A 26,143-nucleotide genomic window follows, 5' to 3' on the forward strand; every position below is an offset into this window, starting at 1 on the left:
TGTTACTGAACATATTATTTTTCATCTTTCATTCAAAGGACATTTTGGTCAAGTAAGTATCTCAATCAAAGAGTGAGCGTTCTTTTGATTTCTTTGTTAGCAATAGGAGTCCAGAGAACACACAAAGAATGTCATACATTGTGATCGTTCGATACATTCCCTATTTTATGTATAATTATGCGAAGAGTAAAATGATACCTAAAAGTAGGAGGAGTTTAAACTCTAGTCCTCTTGCTCAAGTTGATGTTTCAGTCAACAGCTGCCAAGTGCTAAACCTGGTTGTCCATTGCACCAGCACTGGCGGACATTTTGAGTTTCTGCTGGCAGTCCTCACGCAGTCTATGAAAGAGGAAGGGAGTGGGGGATGGGCATACTACGCAGTGAGCTATTAGCTCGCTAGTGTTCTACTGAATAACTGTAATATCAACAGCAATTTTAAATGATCTAATTTTGGTTTCATCTCATAATCCAAGCACTATGGAAGATACAGAAAACAGATTAGACCTGCCTCTCAAGAATGATGTTTTTATTGGTGTTTACTTTATCATAGTATTGATATTGCCATTAGTAATTATAGGCCTATTAACTAAACAATTATCATCTCTCTTCTCAGAAATTCAAATTCAAATCACATTTTATTTGTCACGTGCACCGAATACAACAGGTGTAGGTAGACCTTACAGTGAAATGCTTACTTACAAGCCCTTAACCAACAATGTTTTAATAAGTTTTAAGAGAAATAAGGGTTAAGTAAAAAATGTCAAATAAAAGTTACAAATAATTAAACCGCAGCAGTAAAATAACAATAGCGAGGCTATATACAGGGGTTACCGGTACAAAGTCAATGTGCGGGGGCACCGGTTTGTCGAGGTAATATGTACATGTAGGTAGCATTAAAGTAGTAGTAGTAGTAGTAGTAGTAGTAGTAGTAGTAGTAGTAGAAGACTTGGTACCGCTTGCTGTGTGGTTGCAGAGAGAACAGTCTATGACTAGGGTGGCTGGAGTCTGACAATTTTTAGGGCCTTCCTCTGATACCACCTGGTATAGAGGTCCTGGTTGGCAGGAAGCTTGGCCCCAGTGATGCACTGTGCCGTACGCACTACCCTCTGTAGTGCCTTGCGTTCAGAGGCCGAGCAGTTGCCTTACCAGGTAGTGACGCAACCAGCCAGGATGCTCTCGATGGTGCAGCTATAGAACCTTTTGAGGATCTGAGGACCCATGCCAAATCTTTTCAGTCTCCTGAGGGGGAATAGGTTTTGTCGTGCCCTCTTCACGACTGTCTTAGTGTGTTTAGACCATGATAGTTTGTTGGTGATGTGGACACCAAGGAACTTGAAGCTTTCAACCTGCTCCACTACAGCCCCGTCGATGAGAATGGGGGCATGCTCGGCCCTCCTTTTCCTGTTGTCCACAATCATCTCCTTTGTCTTGATCACGTTGAGTGAGAGATTGTTGTCCTGCCAGGTCACTGACCTCCCTATAGGCTGTCTCATCGTTGCCAGTGATCAGGCCTACCATTTTTGTGTCATCGGCAAACTTGATGATGGTGTTGGAGTCGTGCCTGGCCATGCAGTCATGAGTGAACAGGGATTACAGGAGGGGACTAAGCACGCACCCCTGTGGGGCCCCCATGTTGAGGATCAGCATGGCAGATGTGTTGTTACCTACCCTCACTAACAGGGGGCGGCCCATCAGGAAGTCCAGGATCCAGCTGCAGAGGGAGGTGTTTAGTCCCAGGGTCCTTAGCTCAGTGATGAGCTTTGAGGGCACTATGGTGTTGAACGCTGAGCTGTAGTCAATGAATAGCATTCTCACATAGGTGTTCCTTTTGTCCAGGTGGGAAAGGGTAGTGTGGAGTGCAATAGAGTTTGTGTCATCTGTGGATCTGTTGGGGCGGTATGCAAATTGGAGTTGGTCTCGGGTTACTGGAATAATGGTGTTGATGTTAGTCATGACCTGCCTTTCAAATCACGTCATGGCTACAGACGTGTGTGGTACTGGTCGGTAGTCATTTAGGCATGTTACCTTAGTGTTCTTGGGAACAGGAACTATGATCTGTTTGCAATATGTTGGTATTACAGACTGCCAGTGACAGGTTGAAAATGAAGACATTTGCCAGTTGGTCAGCGTGAAGACATTTGCCAGTTGGTCAGCGCATGCTCGGTAACGCAGATGAAAAACACAACAGGTTAACATTCACAAGGCCGCAGGGCCAGACGGATTACCAGGACATGTACTCCTGTGTATCTTTTCTATCTATAGTGTGCTCAGCTGCCCTAATATTCCATACTGGTCAGGGCTCAACATAAATGCTTGTCCTCTTGTCCAGGATTTTTTAAATTTTAATTGTCGGACAAGAAGAATATAAATTTAAGTTGTCCAAATGGACAAGTAAAACAAATCACACAAAATTCACAATATCAAACAAGGAGGGCCTTGATACAATATTCAATAGACAATGGCTTTAATATTCAAATCAATTTTTCATGTACATACATTTAAAAAACAACATGTCATAGGGTAGGTGATATGCACATCATGTCCAAACCTATGCTGACATGAGGGAGACGCCAGAAAATTTAGCAAAGTTTTAATGAGACTTTTAATTGCATAAATATAGGCTAAGCAGCCGTCATGTTTGACAAATATTTTGAAAGATAATTTGCCTAACATTAACATCTAAAGGCTTGATTCTGTTGACATAGGCTACACGAGGCAGGGTTTGTTCAGACTAAATGGTCACAAAACTGGAGAGTGAAGGACTGTGCCTGTTGCCAGATCACACACCATGAATCTGAGCAGAAGCATTTTGAAACTATTTAACTATAAATGTAATTGTCTAAAACTTGGAAGTTTTATGTGTCATATTAGTAACCAATGCTAGTTGATGCATCTTTAGATCTCCTCTCTTTCTTAATTTCTAACGGATATTTTCTTCTCTGTCACATAAAACCACTTGGTATTTTCCTGCTAATTGCATTTTAGAACATTTGCGCATATCCAACAGCCATGTGCGCCATTGTTGAGCTTATAATAAGATTTTTTTTTAAAAACTTTAGCAACATTTTATGCTAAATGGTCTGATCTGTTGTATCAGCCTCATTATTTTTTACAATTTTTTAATCTACAGTGGTTGTATGAATTTTGGATCTGTCATCCCAGAATTCTCCCCGGGTCTGTTTTTAAACCGTAGATGTATTGTTTATCGTCCCAGGGACGACAGGACGAGCCCTGTAGGCAATTATTTTCTAAAGACACACAAAGTATTTGGTTGTAATTGTAAGTGGTGCAATATTTTATTGGCTACCGAAAATGGCCAACCATCCTCCAGAAGAGCCTTGAAGCGGTAGTGTTGTATTTTGAGACAGGCTTGAACGTCCAAAGAAGCCATTAGGCTGAGTGTGGCCAACATTTTTGTCTGATTCTCTATGGTAAAAAATATAGAAATGCATTTTATTTTGCAAAGTGGTTCCTTGCGTCATACAATGATGTGAAAATTGTCACAGACCTTTTTTTTGGAAGAAGTGTTTGAGCTTTTGGACACAAAAAAGTTACTTTCAAGCCCAGCTGGTGTAAAGGCACATGGAGAATAATTGATCCCTGTATTGATTGAGATCTGTCCAATTGTACAACTCAACTAAACATTGATACATTTGACTATGGTGTCTAAGGTTATATACTCTCTCTGGCTTCTTTTTGTTTTTAACATAACAGTTAAAGGTCCTTATTTTTTAGTCTAGATTTCTGGTGTTTTAATTCTGAAATGTTTTTTTTTTTCTGAAACTGTTTTATCTCTCCAGCTCCCTCTCTAGTTGTAAAAAAGAATATCCTCCCCCTACCTCTTGTCAGAATGGTTTAGTCCTAGCTAGGCTGTAAATGTCCATGCTGCAGCAGACTGCTAGGGTGGGTGGGGAGGGGTGGCCGCAAAGTGTGTCAGGCTGTGCACTTTAGCACTGACTGTGCTGTTAGCCTGTTTTTTTGCGGGCAAAAAGAAGTCTGTGCTGCATGCTTCTGCCAAGTTACTAAATAAGTAGTATATTTTGCATTTGTTGTAGTAACTTTTAAGATGGCCATTGTGAGGTAAATTCTAAAGGCAAAAAATAATTTTGTTCACAACCTTTTTGTTCTGAGGGTGTTACATTGTGCAGTTAGTCAGCCTGTGCTGAGTCAGTGTTGCCTATGCTGGCCGTGTTTAGCGATGAGATTGTGATGGTTTCACTGTGCGCCCGTGTGCACAACCTTGCAAAAGAACACACTATGCTGAAACAGATGGCACAGTCTGACCTCAGCCCCATATTTTTTTTAAACAGCTATACCCAAATTACTCTATTCTGACCAGTATCTACACTTCAGTATTCTATGTTTTGTTTGTTCGCTAAAGAGTGCTACGCTAACAATGCTTCCAAAACGTAGATAATGCGTTTTTTTGTGTTATTTATGTAACACTAATGGCGTTGTATTTGGTCATTGTGTGTTTTGTCTTAGGAACATTTGTATTTGGGGGGGTATAAAAAATATGCACATTTTTCACATTTAGATATTTTTGTCCAGCTATTTGTGTGATAGGAAGTGAGAGGGTCTGAACAGTTGGGGGACAATACTAGAAACCTTAAGTATTGTGATGGCAGCAATGCTTTGCTACAATTTAGAGTGTGTAAAAACTTTTTGTCTGACAAGTGAAAAAGATATTGATCATCATTGGCACCAGAACAAGAACACGAGCTTGAACAGGAAAGTGATCCCTTCATATCTACCAATATTTTCTCCTCTTAGTTAACCGGCTAATTGAGTCAAATGAGGATCTTAGAAAATGAACTGTAAAAGGCGATAAAACCACAAACTGTCTCTGATCAATACTGGGATATGAACACTGATCAAAGCTCATGTTGCGTGGCTCCTCCCACCTTGCCACTAATTGAAAAACACACCTGAGGTTTGAAAGGTAGAGATCATCTTGGATCAGTCCAATTAACAAAAGTCTAATTATTCAGAGGCTGTCTAGTCATTTGTCCTTGTCGAGGCAGTGGAGAAATTCTTGAAGATTTCTGCAGACCACCTACCACCAAATCAGTTGTGAATGTAAAATTCAACATACAATGTTTACTCAACATTGCTGAGACTGATCGTCTACCTTGTGCATTGGGAGAGATCTAAAAGGGGAGGGAATTTTCACAGAAATTGTAATCTGAAAGGAGTTCCTGAAATGTTTGCCATCGGCCTGAGGATGCAGCTCACATTGGTCTAGCAACAGAACATTAGAGCACTCTGCACTTGGATCAGGGCCTTATTTAACAGGAGAGAATATTCACTAAATAAAACTATCTTGGACTAGGCTTGAATCCCAGCCCGTCTCTGCTAACTTTTTGGTTTGACCATATCCTCTCACTGCTGTGTAGCAAGTCAGGCGAGTTGTATTTATTCACTTTTGATTTCGTATTGCCCTATGCTAATGAAAATGATTGAAAGATCAGCACTATTTTACAATGACAAATGAGAGGACTTGCCTTCCTGTATACCTGCATAGTTTTTAGAAGTAATTTTCAGTAGTTTGCCAGTGCCTGTGTTGTCATACGGATGAAATCAGGAATGGGCAGATCGCTGGAAAGATATTTATAATGCGCTGCAATCACAGATGTGCCCATGAATTTTCAAGTCTTTCCCTGATTTTACACACGTGTGAATTGTGCTGCTGTGTAGCCACATATCCCTCTGGATTTGTTGTGAGCTTTGAACAGAACACTGTACTAGTCAAGTACTACTAGCCTAGTAAATCACTAGTGTTGGTCAGAGGAGACAAACATTACCAAAGGAATGGAAGCAAGGACAAGATGGTGATGAGGAGTCTTTTTTTCCTACAGTGGACAGTTGACACCTATTGCAGACCAGAAACCAACCATCTATGGCCCACATCAATCAGTAAATGCTGTAGTATATAGCATAGTGGAGGATTAGCTTGAACTGCATCATGGGAGCTTCAGGAGGAAAATTTACCCAAACAAAATACATTTAACCTAATTGATCAGCATAACCTAACAGAAAATGGTGTGGGATGGATGAGGAAGTACATAATAACTACTTTAGAAAAAATATACAATTTGTAAAAAGCAAACGTAACCTACTTTTTATACAATTAAAACGAACGAAACCATCTGTGAAATTGGCATACAGAGCAAATAATTTAACATTAAGGTGATGTAAGTTGATGCACTGTTGTACTACAGTGGATTGGATATATGTTCAGTTAGTAGCGTGTGAGGGCTCAGCCTGGCAGTGCACACAGCAGAACTGGTGGACATTTTGTTTTTTTCTGCAGTGAATCCAGAACGCGGGTAATGAAAGAGGAGTGGGGAGGGGAAACGACGCGCACTGTGCAGTAACATTGGAATGTGAACAGCGCCATTGTAACATAATAGGATGTGATTTCACCTCATTCGTTTTATATCAAGGAAACTCATCAGAGATTATAAAATAACATGTTAATACTTCTTATTGTAAAGTCTAGGGAAAAGGTGACTAAACTATTTTTCATCATCCATTCGAAGACATTTGGGTAAAATCAGTATTGCAATCTTTTGGTTCCTTTGTTAGCAATAGTCCATACAAGAGACTAATAATGTTATTCTCAATCTTTCGGTAGGATCAAAAATATGAATGCAACATATAATATAAATAATAATATATGCCATTTAGCTGACGCTTTTATCCAAAGCGACTTACAGTCATGTGTGCATACATTCTACGTATGGGTGGTCCCGGGAATCGAACCCACTACCCTGGCGTTACAAGCGCCATGCTCTACCAACTGAGCCACAGAAGGACCACGTGTTGGTCCCATTTTTCATGAGCTGAAATAAAAGATCCCAGAAATGTTCCATATGCACTAAGAGCTTATTTTTCTTATCTTGTTGACCAATTAGTTTATATCCCTGTTAGTGAGCATTTCTCCTTTGTCAAGATAATCCATCCACCTGACAGGTGTGGCATATCAAGAAGCTGATTAAACATTATGATCATTACACAGGTGCACCTTCTGCTGGGGACAATAAAATGCCACTCTAAAATGTGCATTTTTGACACACAACACAATGCCACATGTCTCAAGTTTTGAGAGGGTGTGCAATTGGCACGCTGACTGCAGGAATGTCCAACAGAGCTGTTGCCAGAAAATGTCATGTTAATTTCTTTACCATAAGCCGCTCCAGCATCGTTTTAGAGAATTTGGCAGTACATCCATCTGGCCTCACAAACGCAGACCACTTTTAACCATGCCAGCCCAGGACCTCCACATCCGGCTTCTTCACCTGTGGGATTGTCGATGAGACCAGCCACCCGGACAGCTGATGAAACTATGTGTTTGCACAACCAAAGAATGTCTGTACACACTGCCAGAAACAGTTTCGGGAAGCTCATCTGCGTGCTCGTTGTCATCACCCGGGTCTTGACCTGACTGCAGTTTTGCGTCGTAACTGATTTCAGTGGGAAAAGGCTCCATTCGATGGCCACTTGCACGCTGCAGAAGTGTGCTCTTCTCGGATGAATCCCGATTTCAACTGTACCGGACAGATGGCAGAGAGCGTAGAGTGTATGACGTTGTTTGGGTGAGTGGTTTGCTGATGTCAACGTTGTGAACAGAGTGCCCCAGGTTGCCATTGGGGTTATGGTATGGGCAGGCATAAACTGCACACAATGAACACAATTGCATTTTATAATTTGCGATTTGAATGCACAAAGATCTGCCGCCGTCACCTCATGTTTCAGCATGATAAGGCACAGCCCCATGTCTCAAAAGATCTGTACACAATTTCTGGAAGCTGAAAATGTCCGTCCTTCCGTGGCCTGCATATTCACAAGACATGTCACCAATTGAGCAAGTTTGGGATGCTCTGGATCAATGTGTACGACAGCGTGGTCCAGATCCCTCCGATATACATCAACTTCACACAGCCATTGAAAAGGAGTGGGACAACATTCCACAGGCCACAATCAACAGCCTGATAACCTCTATGCGAAGGAGATGTGTCGCGCTGCATGAGGCTAATTGGTGTTCACACCAGATACTGACTAGTTTTCTGATCAATGCCCCTACCTCTTTTTTTTTTTTCAAGAAATATGTGACCAACAAATCCATATCGGTATTCCCAGTCATGTAAAATCCATAGATGAAGGCCTAATTAATTAATTAATTTGAATGGACTAATTTCCTTATGAACTGTAACTCAGTAAAATCTTTGACATTTTTGCTTGTTTTTGTTAAGTGTATAATTATGTGAAGTGTAAAATGATACCTAAAAGTAGGAGGAGTTTAATCTCTCTAGTCCTCCTGCACAAGTGAATGTTTCAGCCAACAGCTGCCAAGTGCTAAGCCTGGCTGCACACAGCAGCAGCACTGGTGGACATTTTGAGTTTCTGCTGGCAGTCCTCAGGCAGTCTATAAAAGAGGAAGGGAGTGGGGGATGGGCATACTACGCAGTGAGCTATTAGCTGGCTAGTGTTAGTTGTACTGAATAACTGTAATATCAGCAGCATTTTTTAATTATCTATTTTTGGTTTCACCTTGTAATCCAAGAACTATGCAGGAAACAGAAAACATAGTCCTGACTCTCAAGAAGGAGTAAACTATCAGCTACCATCTTTTTTATGCATGTTCGCTTTATCATTGTATTGCTATTGCCATTAGTGATTACCGGCCTTTTTAATTAATACAAATACTTATTTCTAAACAATTATCACACTTCTCAGAAATTGTGTTACACCTGTGTTACTTGTGTACCTTTTCTATCTATATTCCATAATGGTGTTCATATACAAGGAACATGATTGATCCCTGTATTGATTGATATTTGTCAAGTTTTACAACTCGTAAACATTGATACAGTTAACAATGGTGTCTAAGATTATATACTCGCTCAGGCTTTTCATTTTATTTTTTACATTACACCAAAGGTTCTTTTTTTCATTTGCGTTCTTATTTTAGGACAGAAGTAATTTAGATTTCTGGTGGTTAATTAAACGGTTCTCTCGACCTCCCTCTCCAGTTATATTTTAAAAAAAACATCCTCCCCCTACTTCTACCTGAATGGTTTAGTCCTAGCTAGGCTGTAGTTTTCCATGCAGCTGCAGACTGCTCGGGTGGGGGAGGGGTGGTACTAAGTGTGTCAGGCTGTGCACTTTAGTACTGACTGTTGCTAGCCTTGTTTTTTTTTCAGGCAAAAAGATGTCTGTGCTGCATGCTTCTGCTAAATTTACTAAAAATATTTACATTTATTGTTGTAGCTTTTATTATGGCTACCCTGAGGTAAATCCCAAAGGGAGAAAATCCTTTTGTTTCCATATGTTTTGTTCTGAGGGTGTTACATTGTGCAGTTTGTCAGCCTGTGTTGGGTCAGTGTTGCCTGTGCTGGCTGTGTTGAGCCATTAGGCTGAGACTATGGCAGTTTCACTGTGCGCACAACTTTGCACAAGGACACTGAAACAGATGGAACAGTCCAACCTTAGCCCCCCTCACCCTCCTGCTTTTTTTTCTTCCTCCCTCTGCTGTTGCTAGTTCCCTCAATCAACACAGCCAAATGAATCACGTGTACGATTTCTGTCCAACGGAAGGCCTTCTCCACACTACTCCTGTTCAAGGTTTACTTTAACTTTTTTTGAAGAATGTTGTACACCTATAATGGTGTTGCTCTATCCTGACTAGTATCTTGGGCGACATTTTAGTATTGAACTTGGATATTGTTATATTTTTTGCTCCGTGAAGGAGTGCTGTGCTAACCCCAATTCCAAAATGTAGATGTTTTTTATGAAGTGTTATTTTTCTTTCTAATATTTTTTACAATAGCGCTGTATTTATGTTTTGTATTAGGAAAAGGTATTTGTATTTGTTTTCTCTAGTAAAAAAGTAGCAGCTTTGACATTTAGATTGTCCATGCCCTGCTATTTGTGGACAATGAGAGGGTCAAAACAGTTGGGGGGGAATGCTGGATGTCTGAAGTATGTTTTTCAACCAGTCTTAATGTGTAAAAATCATTGTCTGGTAATTGAAAAAGTTCTTGAATCATCATTGGCACCGAAACAAGAACAGGAGCTTTAATAGGAAGGTGATATCTCTATATCTACCAATATGTTCTCCTATTGGTTTCCTGGCTAATGGAGTTCTATGGGGATGTTAGAAGAAAAAAAAATAACGCTACAAAACCACAAACGGTCTCTGATCAACACTGGGATATGAACACTGATCAAAGCTTGTGTTGCGTGGTTCCTCCCGCCTTGCCACTAATTGAAAAACGGTAGAAATGAGCTTGTATCAAGTCCAATTAACAAACGGTTCATTATTCAGACAGAACAGTCATTTGTTCTTGTCGAGGCAGTGAAGTAAGAGCAGGAATTCTTGAAGATTTCTGCAGACCACCTACCTCAGCCAGATCAGTTGTGAAATTCAACATACAATGTTTCATCAACATTGCTGAGACTGATCGCCTACCTTTTCCTGTGTATTGGGAATGATCTCAAAGCGGAGGGAATTTTCACAGAAATTATAATCTGAACGGAGTTTCTGAAATGTATGCCATCAGCCTGAGGATGCAGCTCACATAGGCCTAGCAACAGAATATGAGGGCACTCATTTAACAGGAGAAAACATTCACTAAATAAAATGTAGCATGGACTACGGCTTGGAGCCCATCCCAACTGCTAACTTTTTGGTTGAACCAAACCTGCAAGACAGGTTTTTTCTTCTTCGTATTGCCCGATGCTAATGAGAAAAATTGCCTTCCTGAATAACCAAATAGTTTTAAAAAGTAAATTTGAGATGTTAGCCGGTGCCTGTGTTGTCATACGGATGAATTCAGGAATGGGCAGATCACTGGAAAGATATTTATAATGCGCTGCAATCAGACATCTGCCAATAAATTGTCAAGCCTTTCCCTGATTTTACACATCTGAATTGTTGTGCTGCTGTTTGGCCATATACCCCTCTAGAATTGTTATGAGCTATGAACAGAACACACTACTAGTCAAGTACTACTAGCCTAGTAAATCACTATTGTTGGTCAGAGGAGACGAACATTACCAAAGGAATAGAAGCAAGAACAAGATGGTGATGAGGAGTCTTTTTTTCCTCCAGTTTGGAGGTATACAGTGGACAGTTTACAGCGATTGCAGACCAGAAACCAATCATCTATGGCCCACATCAATCAGTAAATACTGTAGTATATAGTACAGCGGAGGACTAGCTTGAACCGCATCATGGACCTTCAGGAGAAAATATACCCAAATTAAATACATTTAACTTAATTGATCAGCACAACCTAACAGAAAATGGTGTGGGATGGAGTTGGAAGTACATCATAACTACTTTGAAAAAATATACATTTTGTAAAAAGCAAACTTAAACTAACTTTTTATACAAATAAAAAAAACAAATGAAACAGACTGCAAAATTGGCATACAGAGCAAATATTTTATTAACATGGAGGTGATGTAACTTGATTCAGTGGATTGAATATGTGTTCAGTTAGTAGCCTGTGAGGGCTCAGCCTGACTGGCTGTGCACACAGCAGAGATGGTGGCCATTTTGTTTTTTCTGCAGTGAATCCAGAACGCAGGTAATGAGAGGGGGAGGGGAGGACTACGAGCACTGTGCAATAACATTGGAATGTGAACAGCGCTGTTGCAACATAACAGAATGTGATTTCACCTTTTTTTTAACGAGGAAACTAATATTAGAAAATAACATGTTAATCATTTTTATTGTAAAGTTATGAGGAAAAATGTTACTGAACATTATATTTCATCATCTATTCGGAGGACCGTTTTTGTCAAATCAGTATTCCCATCAAAGAGCCAGCGATCTTTTGGTTTCTTTGTTACTAATAGGACTCAATACATGAGACAAATAATGTTACAAATTGTGATATTTCTCTACAATCCCCGTTGTATGTATACTGAAGAAAAATATGAACATATGTAAGGTGTTGGTCACATGTTACCTAGGCTGAAATAATAGATCCCAGACATTTTCCATATGCACAAAAAGCTTATTTATCTCGTTTTGTGCACAAATTTGTTTACATACCTGTTGGTGAGCATTTCTCCTTTGCCAAGATAATCCATCCACCTGACAGGTGTGGCATATCAAGAGGCTGATTAAACAGCATGATGGCATGCTGACTCCTGGAATGTCCACCAGAGCTGTTGCCAGAGAATTTAATATATATATATATTTTTACCATAAGCCGTTTCCAACGTTGTTTTAGATTGTAGTATGTCCAACCGGCATCACATCCGCAGTCCACGTGTAACCACGCCAGCCTAGGACCTCCACATCCGGCTTCTTCACCTGTGGGATCCTCGATGAGACCAGCCACCCGGACAGCTGGTGAAACTGTGGGTTTGCACAACCAGAATTTCTGCACAAACTGTCTCAGAAAAATCATCTGCGTGCTCGTTGTCCTTACCAGGGTCTTGACCTGACTGCAGGTTTGCGTCATAACCGATTTCAGTGGGAATAGCCTCCCTTCGATGGCCACTGGTACGCTGCAGAAGTGTGCTCTTCACAGATGAATCCCGATTTCAACTGTACCGGACAGATTGCAGACAGTGTAGCGTGTATGTGTGGGCGAGTGGTTTGCTGATGTCAATGTTATGAACAGAGTGCCCCATGGTGGCGTTGGGGTTATGTTATGAGCAGGCATAAGCTATGAACACAATTGCATTTTATCGTTTGCGATTTGAATGCATGAAGATCTGCCGGCATCACGTCTTGTTTCAGCATGATAATGCGCGGCTCTTTGTTGCAAGGATCTGTACACAATTTGTACGACCGCGTGATCCAGATCCCACAGGCCACAATCAACAGCCTGATAACCTCTATGCGAAGGAGATGTTGCACTGCATGAGGCAAATGGTGGTCACACCAGATACTGACTGGTTTTCTGATCTATGCCCCTACCTCTTTTTTTAAAGGTTTCAGATGCATATCCGTATTCCCTGTCATGTGAAATCCATAGATTAGGGCCCAATTTATTTATTTAAATTGACTAATTTCCTTATAAGAACTGTAACTCAGTAAAATCTTTGACATTTTTGCTTGTTTTTGTTCAGTGTATTATTATGTTTAGAGTACAATGGGAGGAGTTTAAACTCTCGTCCTCCTGCACAAGTGAATGTTTCAGCCAACAGCTGCCAAGTGCTAAGCCTGGCTGCACACAGCAGCAGCACTGGCGGACATTTTGAGTTTCTGCTGGCAGTCCTCAGGCAGTCTATAAAAGAGGAAGGGAGTGGGGGATGGGCATACTACGCAGTGAGCTATTAGCTGGCTAGTGTTTTACTTAATAACTGTAATAGCAGCAGCATTTTTAAACAATCTATTTTTGGGTTCGTCATGTAATCCAAGAACATGTCATCTAAGCACATAAAACAGTTTAGTCCTGACTCTCAACAATGAGTAAAAAACAATCAACAACCGTCTTTTTCTGTGCATGTTCGCTTTATCATTGTATTGCTATTGCCGTTAGTGATTATAGGTCTGTTAAGTAAAATCTTTATTTCTAAACATTTCTTCTCAGAAATGGTGTGTTTTCACCTCCTGTTATCTTTGTATCTTTTCTATCTACGGTACCCTTCGGAAAGTATTTAGGTTACAGCCTTATTCTAAAATGGATTAAATTGTTTCTTCTCTTCATGAATCTACACACAATACCCCATAATGACAAAGCAAAAACAGGTTCTTCGATTTCCCCCCACCCACCCCACATGTGCATAAATATTCCGAGCCTTTACTCTGTAGAAGCACATTTGGTAGCGATTACAGCCTCAAGTCTTATTTATTTTACCTTTATTTAACCAGGCAAGTCAGTTCAGAACAAATTCTTATTTTCAATGACGGCCTGGGAACAGTGGGTTAACTGCCTGTTCAGGGGCAGAACGACAGATTTGTCGTTTGTACCTTGCCAGCTGGGGGGTTTGAACTCACAACCTTCCGGTTACTAGTCCAACGCTCTAACCACTAGGCTACCCTGCCACCATTATTGGGTATGACGCTATGAGCTTGACACACCTGTATTTGGGGAGTTTCTCCCATTCTTCTCTGCAGAACCTCTCAAGCTCTGTCAGGTTGGATGGGGAGCGTCGCTGCAGAGCAATTTTCAGGTCTCTCCAGAGATGTTCGATCGGGTTCTGGTCCGGGCTCTGGCTGGGCCACTCAAGGACATTCAGAGACTTGTCCCGAAGCCACTCCTGCATTGTCTTGGCTGTGTGCTTAGGGTCGTTGTCCTGTTGGAAGGTAAACCTTTGCACCCAGTCTGAGGTCCTGAGCCCTCTGGAGCAGGTTTTCATCAAGGATCTCTCTGTACTTTGCTCCATTCATCTTTCCCTTGATGCTGACTAGTCTCCTAGTCCCTGCTGCTGAAAAACATCCCCACAGCATGATGCTGCTACCACCATGCTTCACCGTAGGGATGGTGCCAGGTTTCCTTCAGATGTGACGGTTGGCATTCAGGCCAAATAATTCAATCTTGGTTTCATCCTACCAGGGAATCTTGTTTCTCATGGTCTGTGAGTCCTTTAGTTGCCTTTTGGCAAACTACAAGCGGGCTGTTATGTGCCTTTTACTGTGGAGTGGCTTCCATCTGGCCACTCTACCATAAAGTCCTGATTGGTGGAGTGCTGCAGAGATGGGAGAACCTTCCAGAAGGACAACCATCTCCACAGAGGAATCTGGAGCTCTGTCAGAGTCACCATCGGGTTCTTGGTCACCTCCCTGACCAAGGCCTTTCTCCCCGAATTGCTCAGTTTGCCCGGGCGTCCAGCTCTTTGAAGAGTCTTGGTGGTTCCAACTTCTTCCATTTAAGAATGATGGAGGCCACTTTGTTCTTGTACCTTCAATGCTGCAGAAATGTTTTAGTTCCCTTCCCCAGATCTGTGCCTCGACACAATCCTGTTTCAGCTCTCTACAGACAATCCCTTCGACCTCATGGCTTGGTTTTTACTCTAACATGCGCTGCCAACTGTGGGACCTTATAAAGATGGGTATATGCCTTTCCAAATCATGTCCAATCAATTGAATTTACCACAGGTGGACTCCATTCAAGTTGTAGAGACAACTCAAGGATGATCACTGAAAACGGGATGCACCGGACATTTTGAGTCTCATAGCAAATGCTCTGAATACTTATGTAAATAAAGTAATTCTGTATGCAAAAAATCGAGACCTGTTTTCGCTTTGTCATTATGGGGTATTGTTTGTAGATTGCTGGGAATTGTTATTTAATCAATTTTAGAATAAGGCTGTAATGTGGAACAAGTCAAGGGGTCTGAATACTTTCCGAAGTGTATAGTGTGCTCAGCTGCCCTAATATTCCATACTGGTGTTCAGGTACAAGGAACATGATTGATCCCTGTATTGATTGATATTTGCCAAATTGTACAACTCGTAAACATTGATACATTTGACTATGGTGTCTAATGTTATATACTCTCTCAGGCTTTTTAAAAATCATTACAGTGAAAGGTCCTTATTTTCACCTGCGTTCTTATTTTACGACAGAAGTAGTCTAGATTTCTGGTGGTTAATTAAACGGTTCTCTCTCTACCACCCTCTCTAGTTAGAAACAAATATTTCCCCCCCTACTTCTTTCAGAGTGGTTTAGTCCAAGCTAGGCTGTAATTTTCCATGCAGCGTTAAACTGTGCTGGTGTGGGGGAGGGGTGGTACTAAGTGTGTCAGGCTGTGCACTCTAGTACTGACTGCGCTTCTAGCCTGAGTCTTTTTTGCTGGCAAAAAAGCAGTCTTTGTGCTGCATGCTTCTGCCAAAGTTACTAAAAAGGTATATTTTGCATTTGTTTTAGTATGGCCACTCTGATGGAAATCCTAAAGGGGAGAATCTTTTTGTTTCCATTCTTTTGTTCTGGTGTTACATTGTGTTGTTTGTCAGCCTGTGCTGGGTCAGTTTTTCCTGTGTTGAGCCATGAGGCTGAGACTATGACGGTTTCACTGTGCGCACAGTCTTGCACAAGAACATTCTATGCTGAAACAGATGGAACAGTCCAACCTTAGTCCCCCTCACCCTCCCGCTTCTTTTCATCGCGCGCAAGACTTCTGTCCAACGGAAGGCCTACTTCTCCAGACTACTCCTGTTCTGGAACAAGAACAGGAGCTTAAACAGGAAGGTGATATCTTCATATCTTCCAAAATGTTCTCCTATTGTTTTCCTGGCTAATGGAGTTCTATTGGGATCTTAGAAAATAACTGTAAATCTGACAAATATCCAAACGGGGTCTGATCAACACTGGGATAGCAATGCTAATCAAAGCTCATGTTGCATGACTCCCCCCGCCTTGCTACTGATTGAAAACACTCCTGGGGTATGAAAGGTACAGATCATCTTGGATTGAGTCCAGTTAACAAACGTCTCATTATTCTGAGGCTGTCATTAGTCTTTGTTGAGGCAGTGAAAAGTAAGTGGAGGAATTCTTGAAGATTTCTGCAGACCACCTAGGTCACTTAAATCAGTCGTGAATGTAAAGTTCAACTTAAAATATTTACTCAACATTGCTGCGAGCGATAGCCTCCATTTTCCTGTGTCTTGAGAGATCTGAAATCAAAGGGAATTAACACTGAAATAGTCATCTGAAATTGAGTTCCTGAAATGTATGCCGGTAGCCTGAGGATACAGCTCACATAGGCATAGCAACAGAACATATGAGCACTCTGTACTTGGATGAAAAGCCTCTGATTTAACAGGAGAAAACATTTACTAAATAAAACTGTATCTTGGACTAGACTTGACGCCCAGCCCGTCTCTGCTAACTTTTTGGTTTGACCATATCCTCTCACTGCTGTGTAGCAAGTCAGGCAAGAGTTTATTTAATTTGTGTTCGTATTTCATTCGTGTTCGTATTGCCATATGCCCTAAGGTTGTAAGATCAGCAGTATTTTACATTGACAAATGATAGGAATTGCCTACCCGCATACTTTTCAAATGTAATTTTGAGATGTTGCATGGACTTTTCAGTTACACCTGTTGCTGATAGGTGTATAAAATCAAGGACGCAGCCATGCAATCTCCATGGACAAACATTGGCAGTAGAAGGGCCTTACTGAAGCTCTGTGACTTTCAACTTGGCACGGTCATAGGATGCCATTTTTCCAACAAATCAGTTGGTAAAATGTCTGCCCTGCTAGAGCTGCCCCAGTCAACTGTAAGTGCTGTTATTGTGAAGTGGAAATGTCAAGGAGCAGCCCCAGCCGCGAAGTGATAGGCCACACAAGCTCACAGAACATGACTGCCGAGTGCTGAAACACGTAGCGTGTAAAAACTGTCTGTCCTCCGTTGCAACACTCACTACTGAGTTTCAAACTGCCTATGGAAGCAACTTCAGCACAAGAACTGTTCGTCGGGAGCGGCATGAAATGGCTTTCCATGGCCGAGCATCCGCGCACACCAGCCTAAGATCACCATGCGCAATGCCAAGCATCGGCTGGAGTGGTGTAAAGCTCGCCATCATTGGACTCTGGAGCAGTGAAAACACGTTCACTGGAGTGACAAATCACATTTCACCATCTGGCAGTCCGACGGACGAATCTGGGCTTGGTGGATGCCAGGAGAACGCTACCTGCCTGAATGCAACGTTCCAACTCAAGTTTGGTGGAGGAATAATGGTCTGGGGCTGTTTTTCATGAATCGGGCCCGGCCCCTTAGTTCCAGTGAAGGGAAATCTTAACGCTACAGCGTACAATTGCATTCCAGATGATTCTGTGCTTCCAACTTTGGCAACAGTTTGGGGAAGGCCCTTTGCTGTTTCAGCATGGCAATACCTCTGTGTACAAAGCGAGGTTCATACAGAAATGGTTTGTAGAGATTGGTGTGGAAGAACTTGACTGGCCTGCACAGAGCCCTGACCTCAACCCCATAAAACACCTTGGGGTGAATTGGAACGCCAACTGCGAGCCAGGTCTAATCGCCCAACATCAGTGTCCGACCTCACTAATGCTCTTGTGGCTTGTGGCTGAATGGAAGCAAGTCCCCGCAACAATGTTCCAACATCTAGTGGAAAGCCTTCCCAGAAGAGTGTAGGCTGGTTTAGCAGCAAAGGGGGGACCAACTTCATATGAATGCACATAATTTTGGAATGAGATGTTTGACAAGCAGGTGTCCACATACTTTTGGCCAGTGTATTTATAATGTGCTGCAAACACGGATGTGCCCATACATTTGTGAATTGTGCTGCTGTGTGGCCACATAACTGTCTGGAATTGTTGTGCGCTATGAACCAAACACCGTACTAGTCAAGTACTTCTAACCTATTAAATCAGTAGTGTTGTTCAGAGGAGACAAACATTACCAAAGGAATAGAAGCAAGAACAAGATGGTGATGAGGAGTCTTTCTTCCTCCAGTTTGGAGGTATACAGTGGACAGTTTACAGCTATTGCAGACCAGAAACAAATCATCTATGGCCCACATCAATCTATAATTGCTGCAGTATATAGTACAGCAGCGGTTCAAGCTAGTCCTCATCATGGGAGCTTCAGGAGAAAATATACCCAAACTCAATACATTGTAACACAATTTATCAGCATAAATTAACACGATGTGGGATGGATGAGGAAGTACATCATAACTACATATTTTTTAAAACTTTTTTTTCCAAACTTAAACTAACCTTTTATACAAATGACTTACGAAACCTATGCTAAATTTGGAATATGGTGCAAATAACTTCTTGACATGAATGTGACTTGATACACTATTGTACTACATTGGATTGGATGCGTGTTCAGTTAGCAGCGTGTGAGGGCTCATCTTGGCTGGCTGCGCACACATCAGAGCTGGTGGCCATTTTGTTTCTTCTGCAGTGAATCCAGAACGCGGGTAATGAAAGAGTGGGGGAGGGGAAGACTGCGCACAGTGTGCAATAACATTGGAATGTGAACTGAGTCGTTGTAACATAATAGAATGTGATTTCACCTTATTAGTTTTATATCAAGGAAACTCATCAGGGGTGAGAATCATATGATAATAGTTGATATAGTAAATAAATGAGGCAAATATTAAGGAATGAATTATTTTTCATCATCCATTCTAAGGCCATTTTTTAAGTTGAAGGACATAATAAAAATGTTTGATAAATGATCAAACTCAAAATAGAACTCAAACCCCCCCCCCTTATCTGTATTGATATGAGGGGTAGCTGTGCGCTTAGTTGTAACAGAGTGTCATTGGTATGTAGGCTAGCGTAGCCTGCAGCTTTGTCTGACTAGAGCTGTAGTTTGCACAGTCTGTGTAAAGGACGCGCTCTCTCTGTGTGTAGGTTGCTTAACGGATGTTGTAAAATTTCTGTGACTGTTTGTCATGTGATACCAGGCTGCACATTGAAGTAAAAGGCACATGGGGTGGGGCCACCAGCCACGTGGCCTATTTATATAGCTGTAAGCAGTCTACCGCAGTCTGTCTAGGCAGCAATGCAGCAACAATGCAGTAGACTGTTGTACCTGGAACTGATACAATAATGCAGTTTCTTGGGCCTGGAATTTATTGAGTTTACAGGGCCAAACTAAAGCACCTGATGACCTAGCTCATTTGAATATGCTGGGTGAAAATCAATTGGTTCGGATAGCAGTATCTGCCAATTTCTGAGAAACATTTAGAAAAAATAACCTACTCCTCACCTCAACAATATCATGGTTATTTTGTTGTTTCGCAGATGCGTTCGTTATTTGGAAACCACTGCATTTTGATGAGTGATAATGTCATTCAGTGACATGCGTAACCTGTCCCTATGGAAAGTAAAATATCACTAGGGATCAGACCGCAATGCTAGGTAACGGTTTCACTACGTCAACTAGAATGGTGTATCGTAACTAGGCTAAAGGCCTATTACTCCATGTGTAGGTTGCTATGACCAAATAGTTTGAATAGTTTTGTATAGTATTAGTTAGTTTTTCTTTTTATGTATACTTTTTATAGTATTTTACAGTTTCTCTGACTGCTGTCTGTAGTTTCTGCTCATATTTGGAGTGTTCAGGCGAGGCAGATGGCTAATCATCTTCCATTATTCACACTGTAGTTTGTCCGTGCCTTTAGCTTGGAATTCATTATTTTTATGTTTTATCTCTGTATTGGTCCTGTGGAGCCTTCTGCACAAACTGATCAGTTCTGTGCCGAAAATGTACTTTCAAATGCTTCATTTTGTCGTCATCCTCTGTGTGTGAAGCCTGTTGTGCGAGTTTGTCTCTGTGTGTGCTGGATGTTCTAGAAAATTGTGAAACAATTATCTGGACATTTCAAGATGTATCTTGAAGCACAGAAGCCTAAGTAATGATAGTAAATCTCATTCGTGAAGACTAGCCTACCATTTTTGGCTGTTTTTTGGCCATTGTGGAATACCCTACTTGTAAAACGTCAAACTGTCAGGAGCTTTGCAACACCTGCGGCCTGTTCTATTATCAATTATTACGGCCACCATCTCTTGACTAGTAAAATGTGTCTGCAACTTTTTTATGATGTACTTATTAATGAAAGGCTCTATATGTTGCTGAAATGTGCTTTAAGTCGTTACATTGAATTAATAATAAATACATTTTCCCCCTCCCCCTCTAGGTTATTGGATCCTTTTGGTGTCAAATCCATGATCGGAAACCTCCAGGTGAGATATTATTTTAAATCTAATATAATATAGGACCACTGACACCCCTAGGTCACATTTGACTAAATACAAAAATCCATATGAATGTCATATTTTGTATATTGGCCTATTGTTCTTAATGATTGTATCAATGTCACTGTAACTATGAGAAAATGACTGTCAGCGAAATATAAACTCCATAAGCACAAATTGGAACCTCGCCCCGACGCTGGAATGCGTTCGACAATTGGAACTGTATAAGGTAAATCATGCAGTCCTTGCATAACCCTTCCTCCCTGTTGCCAACGGAGGCTGTATCTAGGGGCCCTGATTGGCTGAGGAAAAGGACCATTAAGAGCGAAGGGGAGGGACAAAAGCAAGTAATGTTGCTGCCATCCCCTGGGATAATGTCATATCCGTGCTGCAGACTGGGCCGGCTGTGTGGATATGACAACGCAAAAGCTTGTCAGCCAATTGAAGCGAGGGATAGTGTTCTTACAGTGAAAAGTATAGTCTTCTGTCATGTTAGTGTGTTCGTCACCCCTGGACCACATGGCATCTCAAGTTCGCAATCCTGAGGACAAAAAGTTGTGAGCGAACATGCTGGACTAAACTTCAGTGGAGAGGAAGCTGGACTTGAGACCATTTTGATTGACTTCTGCTGAGTCACTCTTTCTGCTGAAATTGACTCTTGTATAGAATGGTTCTGTATGCTGAGCTCACAGTGAAAAAGAACCTTCTAGAATAGAACAAAGAGGGGAAAAACATACCAACAGGGTTCTACAGTGACCCCTAGTGGTGTCCCAGAACACTACATCGGTTTGGCCTTAAAGATAGCTCATCTGTACCCATTGTAGTGGGTAGAAGCTAGGTGGGTGGCGCAGGTGCTGTTAACATTCCTGAGGAGAATTCTTTCATGACCTGTTCCAACTAACATCCCCATCCCTCCTTGTCACTCCTCAGGTTAAAATGGAAGTTGCTGTGGCAGAAGAGAAGAAGAAGATATTCCGAGCCAGGAAAACCATGAAGATAAGCGACCGCCAGCAACTGGAGTCTCTCCACAGCACATTGTCGTCCCCCGTCCCACCCCTGTCCAATTCCAATTCCAGCTCTCCTCCTCCCCGTAGCCCACTGACGAACGGTATGCACCCAGAGGATGCACCGAAGGGGGCAGACGGAGAGCAAAACGACGTAGCGGTGACGTCTCGTTCCACAACCCCAGTCTCTCCTACCTCCCTGACCTCTCGATCCCCTCCCCTTGCTCTGTCCCTATCGTTGTCTCCCTCCCCACCAACCTCCCAAAGCCCCAAAGCCAAGGAAGATGCCACTCCCTCCCCGTCTTCGCCATTCCACAACCTAAACGACGTGCTGAAAAAGATGGAGGAAGAGGGAAAGAAAAACGAGTGTTCCACATCCCCTTCCAATAAGGACAAGGAAGGAAAGGATACAGAGATGGAGGTGGCAAAGATGGACGAGAAAGAAGAGAAAGCACCTGAGATAGAGAAAGAGGTTTGTATGAGAACGAGTGAGAGGAGCTGAAATATGGATAAATGGGAAACATTGGAAGTTAAGTAAAATGGGGGTTACAGTTGGAAAGTGTTGAAGTTGGCATTGTTAGGGGTCCAAGCACTGCAAGTAGGATTTTTTTTTCTCTCCATGTGTTTAAGTTTGGCGGCTAAAATACAAACTTACCTGGATGTTCTCTTCTCCAGGAGGCCTGCACTACAACTGGAAAGAGCCATGAGGACCAAGCCCCTATGGATCAGTATCCTCTGGACTCTTCGTTCTCTCCCGTCTCGCTCGCCACGTCTGACGAAGAGTCTGGGAAGGAAAAGAGGACAGAGCAGAAAGAAGACACCGTGGCCATGGAAACGGATACGGACAAGGACCATACAGAGACCAAGGCATCTGAGATCTCCACTTCCACAGAAGAGAGACCTTCCTCCCCCAAAGCCGCTACCATGGCCTCCCCTAAAGCCGCTACCATGACCTCCCCTGTCTGCACCCCCTCCCCCTCTGCTGCCCCTGAGCCGGATCAGGACATCAAAGAAGAGGTGGTGAAGAAAGGAGAGAAGAAGAAAGACGATAGTCAGAAAGAGAAGGAAGGAGTAACGAAGGAGGAAAAGATGGAGGTAGTTTCTGTGAAAAAGGAGGTGAAAAAGGAGAAACAGAATGCTGCCGGGTGTTCTACCTCGTCTCTTGCCTCCTCCACCTCTACATCCACAAGTGACAAAGGTATGAAATGATAGAATCTACAAGACCTGAAAAATCATCGTGAGTTGACTGATAGTAGTAGGCACTACTATGCCAGCTATGTTTCATTTTCAACCTTTTTGGGATTTATAACAAAATATATAATCTGGGAATACTTGCATTTTACAAATAAAACCATACAGGAAAAAAATCTAAAATTAATAACATACAAGCATACTGCACAGGAAATTATATCACATGACCATTAACCAAAATAATCTGATTAAACTAAACCAGAACACTTTGTCTCAACAGGGGTGAAGGTGAAGGAGGAAAAGAGCTCCTCTGCTGGACAGAAGCGTCCCCTGTTGGAAGGTGACGAGAAAGATGGAGGGAAGATTGAAAGAGACGGGAAGAGGCAGAAGGTGCAGGGCGTGGAGTTGGAAGCTCAGCTCGAGTTGAAAATCACTGCGAAAGGTGGCAGTCGCCTAAAACTTGAAAAGGTTGGTCTGGCAGGAATTGATGATACCTATTCTCACGTATTAGCATTTTACCCCCAGGTTTAAGACTTTACCCCCAGTCAGGTATAAAGTAACACTCAAACCATATTGCCCCACACTATCTAGCCCTAAATTGCATCTTGAACTCATCCTACGTTTCTCTTCTTCTCAGGTTCTGCAGAAAATGGTTGAGGAGCGGTTGAGGGCGCTGCAGCTCACCGTCTTCGACCAAGGTTTACAGGAGCTAAAAGACCGGGTAGAAAAGATTGATTGTGCCACAAAACACCAGAGCACCCTTAACACACTACAGGTAAGCTAGCTACATGTTAAACTACTAGTAACGGGTATGTTACAAGTCAACTTGACAATAGTCACAACAGTCAGAAATTGTCATCAATGGTTATAGTCAGCAATAGTCATAGTTTTCAATAGTCACAAAATTCAGCAATGCTAATTAAAATCCTTACAAATGGAAAGTCTCACAGGTTCTCACTGTTTCTTACCCTTTTTCAGGCCAAGATTGCTAGATTAGCGAAGAAATTCGGAGAAGCCAACCAGGCCTCGGAGAACAAAAGAAAACAGGAGGTAAGAAATGTTGTTAATTTATGGGACCCCGGTGTCTCAAATATATTTTTGTAAGTCATCTACTACTCATCGATATTAGTTAAAGCTGCATTATGTAACTTTTTTGGGTGACCCGACCAAATTCACATAGAATTGTGAGTTATAGAGATCTAACATTCTCACTGAAAACAAGTCTAAGAATGCTTCCCGTTCTAAATATCTGTTTTGCGTCTTTTGCTGAAAATACAATATTTTTGGTTATGTAAATTATATTTCACAGGGGTTTAAATTGTACAATGATTCTCTACACTATACTTGCTTGTTTTGTCACATAAGCTAAAATTAGGTGAACAATTAGAATTTTAGAAACCAGGAAATGGCGGAACGAATTCTGCATATTGCACCTTTAATATCAAACAGACAATTAAATAAAAATAGCTGAGGGTGTTGGCTAAAGGTGTCACCATGGCGTGTGTTCGCAGGCGCTAACGTCCCCTGTTGCCAAGACTACACCTGCTACAAACACCATTCCGACACAACGGTAAGAGTTCGGTCCTACTGCCAATGTACTACTTCCTCATTTAGAAAAGCTTTTAGTTGTTTGTATGCATTTCCTCCTGTGAATCACAGGTGAACAGTAATCAAAAACAGGGGGTTGCATTGCCTCTAGTCTTATGAAGATGTTGGATTCAACCATTATTTTAGTTTGTTTGCAGTCTTGTGTTAATCACCATTGGCAATCATGGATGACAATTCCAAAACTTTCACATATTCCATAGGTTCCTTTTTTTTCATCTCTTGTGACAGACAGCACATTCCCATTGCTTGTATTCTCCAGCATAAAAATGTATTTTCTGTATTTGTAATTCAAATCATGCAGAAGGAAAGCTGTGTGTTAGTCATTGCATGGGGCTATACTAGCTATCATTGTGCCTTTGTATCAACGTGACAATACCGGCCTGAAGCCAATGAATGCCACACGTGGAGTCAATCACAACGTGTGATTGAATGTGTGGTGACTCTGCACAGGCTCGTTGTCAATAATACTGAGGCTGGATTAAATTCTCGGGGAGATTGGATTAAAAAGCAACAGCATCCGCTAAAAACCATAATAACGGGAAACAAAGATGATACCTTTCGAGGGTATTCTCTGATGTACAAGACTGACTTCTCTTTTGATCGCTTAGTGCCTACCCGTCAGGCATTTTCAAACCAAAATCCCCACATGAAATCAATCATCATTTTGTTTTGGATTAAACAAACAAACAGTGGTTCGGTTTTTGCGTCTTTTCTTTTGCACACCACCATGGTTCCAGGTCCTGAGTCTTGTGACGTTATACAATGCGCCAAAGCTTGAGAAAACAAGCTTTTAAAAGCTGTGCAGACAGTGTTCACAGCACCCGATCCAACTGCACCTCTCCTCTCAACAGCGTGCTCCGAATGCATCCAAAGCTGGAGCTGCAGTCTGAAGAGGGGGCATGGCGGAGAGGGGAGCTGGCGACCTCTATTGGTTGGATTAAGAAGGAAGTGAAGGAGGAGGAAGAATCCGAAGAAGAGTATGAAGAGATATCTGAGGAAGAGGAATTTGAGAATCCTTCATTCAACCTAAGACACCAGCCTGCTAGAAGAGATGGGTCACAGCAGCAGTCACCACAGCAACCGAGTGGAGGAACTAGGGTTCGTTCAGACATAATGCTGCGTCCCATCTCCACAGACAAGGAGAGACAGCTTTACCTGCGTTCTAAGAATGCTGCAAGGAAGGCCAGATCCGATCGTTACGCAGTATTCCTGTTCCGGAACCTGGTCTCGTACGAGAACTACGTGAAGTGGGTCACCACGGTGAACTACGTCGGAACGTTGGGCAAAGACGCGCTGCCTGTTAACCTGCGCGAAACCATGAAGAAATATTTGGAACAAAGGTTCAACAAACTGTATGCCAGAGACTGGAAAAAGATCAGGGACTCCATCAATGAGATCCTGAGAGTGAAGAGACTACAGTTCTTCTTTGAATCAGACTATAATTTGACTTAAACATGTTTGAGTTGGGAAGGTGCCAATTTCCACAGTAGTCGTGTTGCACTTTTGTGTTTTGTATGGAATTATGGAAACGACATAGTCTTGAGATAGTTGCAATCGACACTTTTATTTTTATTTTACCAACTTTAACAATAATATATTTGCATTCTTGCCCCATGAAACATTTTATTTGTTCATAATATTCCCAGTTCAATGTACTGTACTAAATAAAGGTCCGGATTACTATATAAAAA

At 41.9% G+C, this 26,143-nt stretch overlaps 1 protein-coding gene across 1 annotated transcript in view; it reads left to right on the forward strand.

Annotated features, from left to right (window-relative positions):
* Window positions 1–9,566: 9,566 nt before the first annotated feature.
* LOC118364793 (activating transcription factor 7-interacting protein 1-like) overlaps window positions 9,567–26,143 on the forward strand; it is a 33,401-nt gene continuing 16,824 nt past the window's right edge. Inside the window, exons 1-8 of the mRNA XM_052490291.1 lie at window positions 9,567–9,627; window positions 20,592–20,637; window positions 21,580–22,125; window positions 22,329–22,851; window positions 23,125–23,312; window positions 23,482–23,619; window positions 23,823–23,894; window positions 24,356–24,414. Of these exons, the coding sequence (XP_052346251.1) occupies window positions 20,620–20,637; window positions 21,580–22,125; window positions 22,329–22,851; window positions 23,125–23,312; window positions 23,482–23,619; window positions 23,823–23,894; window positions 24,356–24,414 (1,544 nt within the window). The 5' untranslated portion in view covers window positions 9,567–9,627; window positions 20,592–20,619. The remainder of the gene's footprint in view (window positions 9,628–20,591; window positions 20,638–21,579; window positions 22,126–22,328; window positions 22,852–23,124; window positions 23,313–23,481; window positions 23,620–23,822; window positions 23,895–24,355; window positions 24,415–26,143) is intronic.

This window comes from Oncorhynchus keta, chromosome 32, assembly GCF_023373465.1.
Source record: "Oncorhynchus keta strain PuntledgeMale-10-30-2019 chromosome 32, Oket_V2, whole genome shotgun sequence".
NCBI lineage: Eukaryota > Metazoa > Chordata > Actinopteri > Salmoniformes > Salmonidae > Oncorhynchus > Oncorhynchus keta.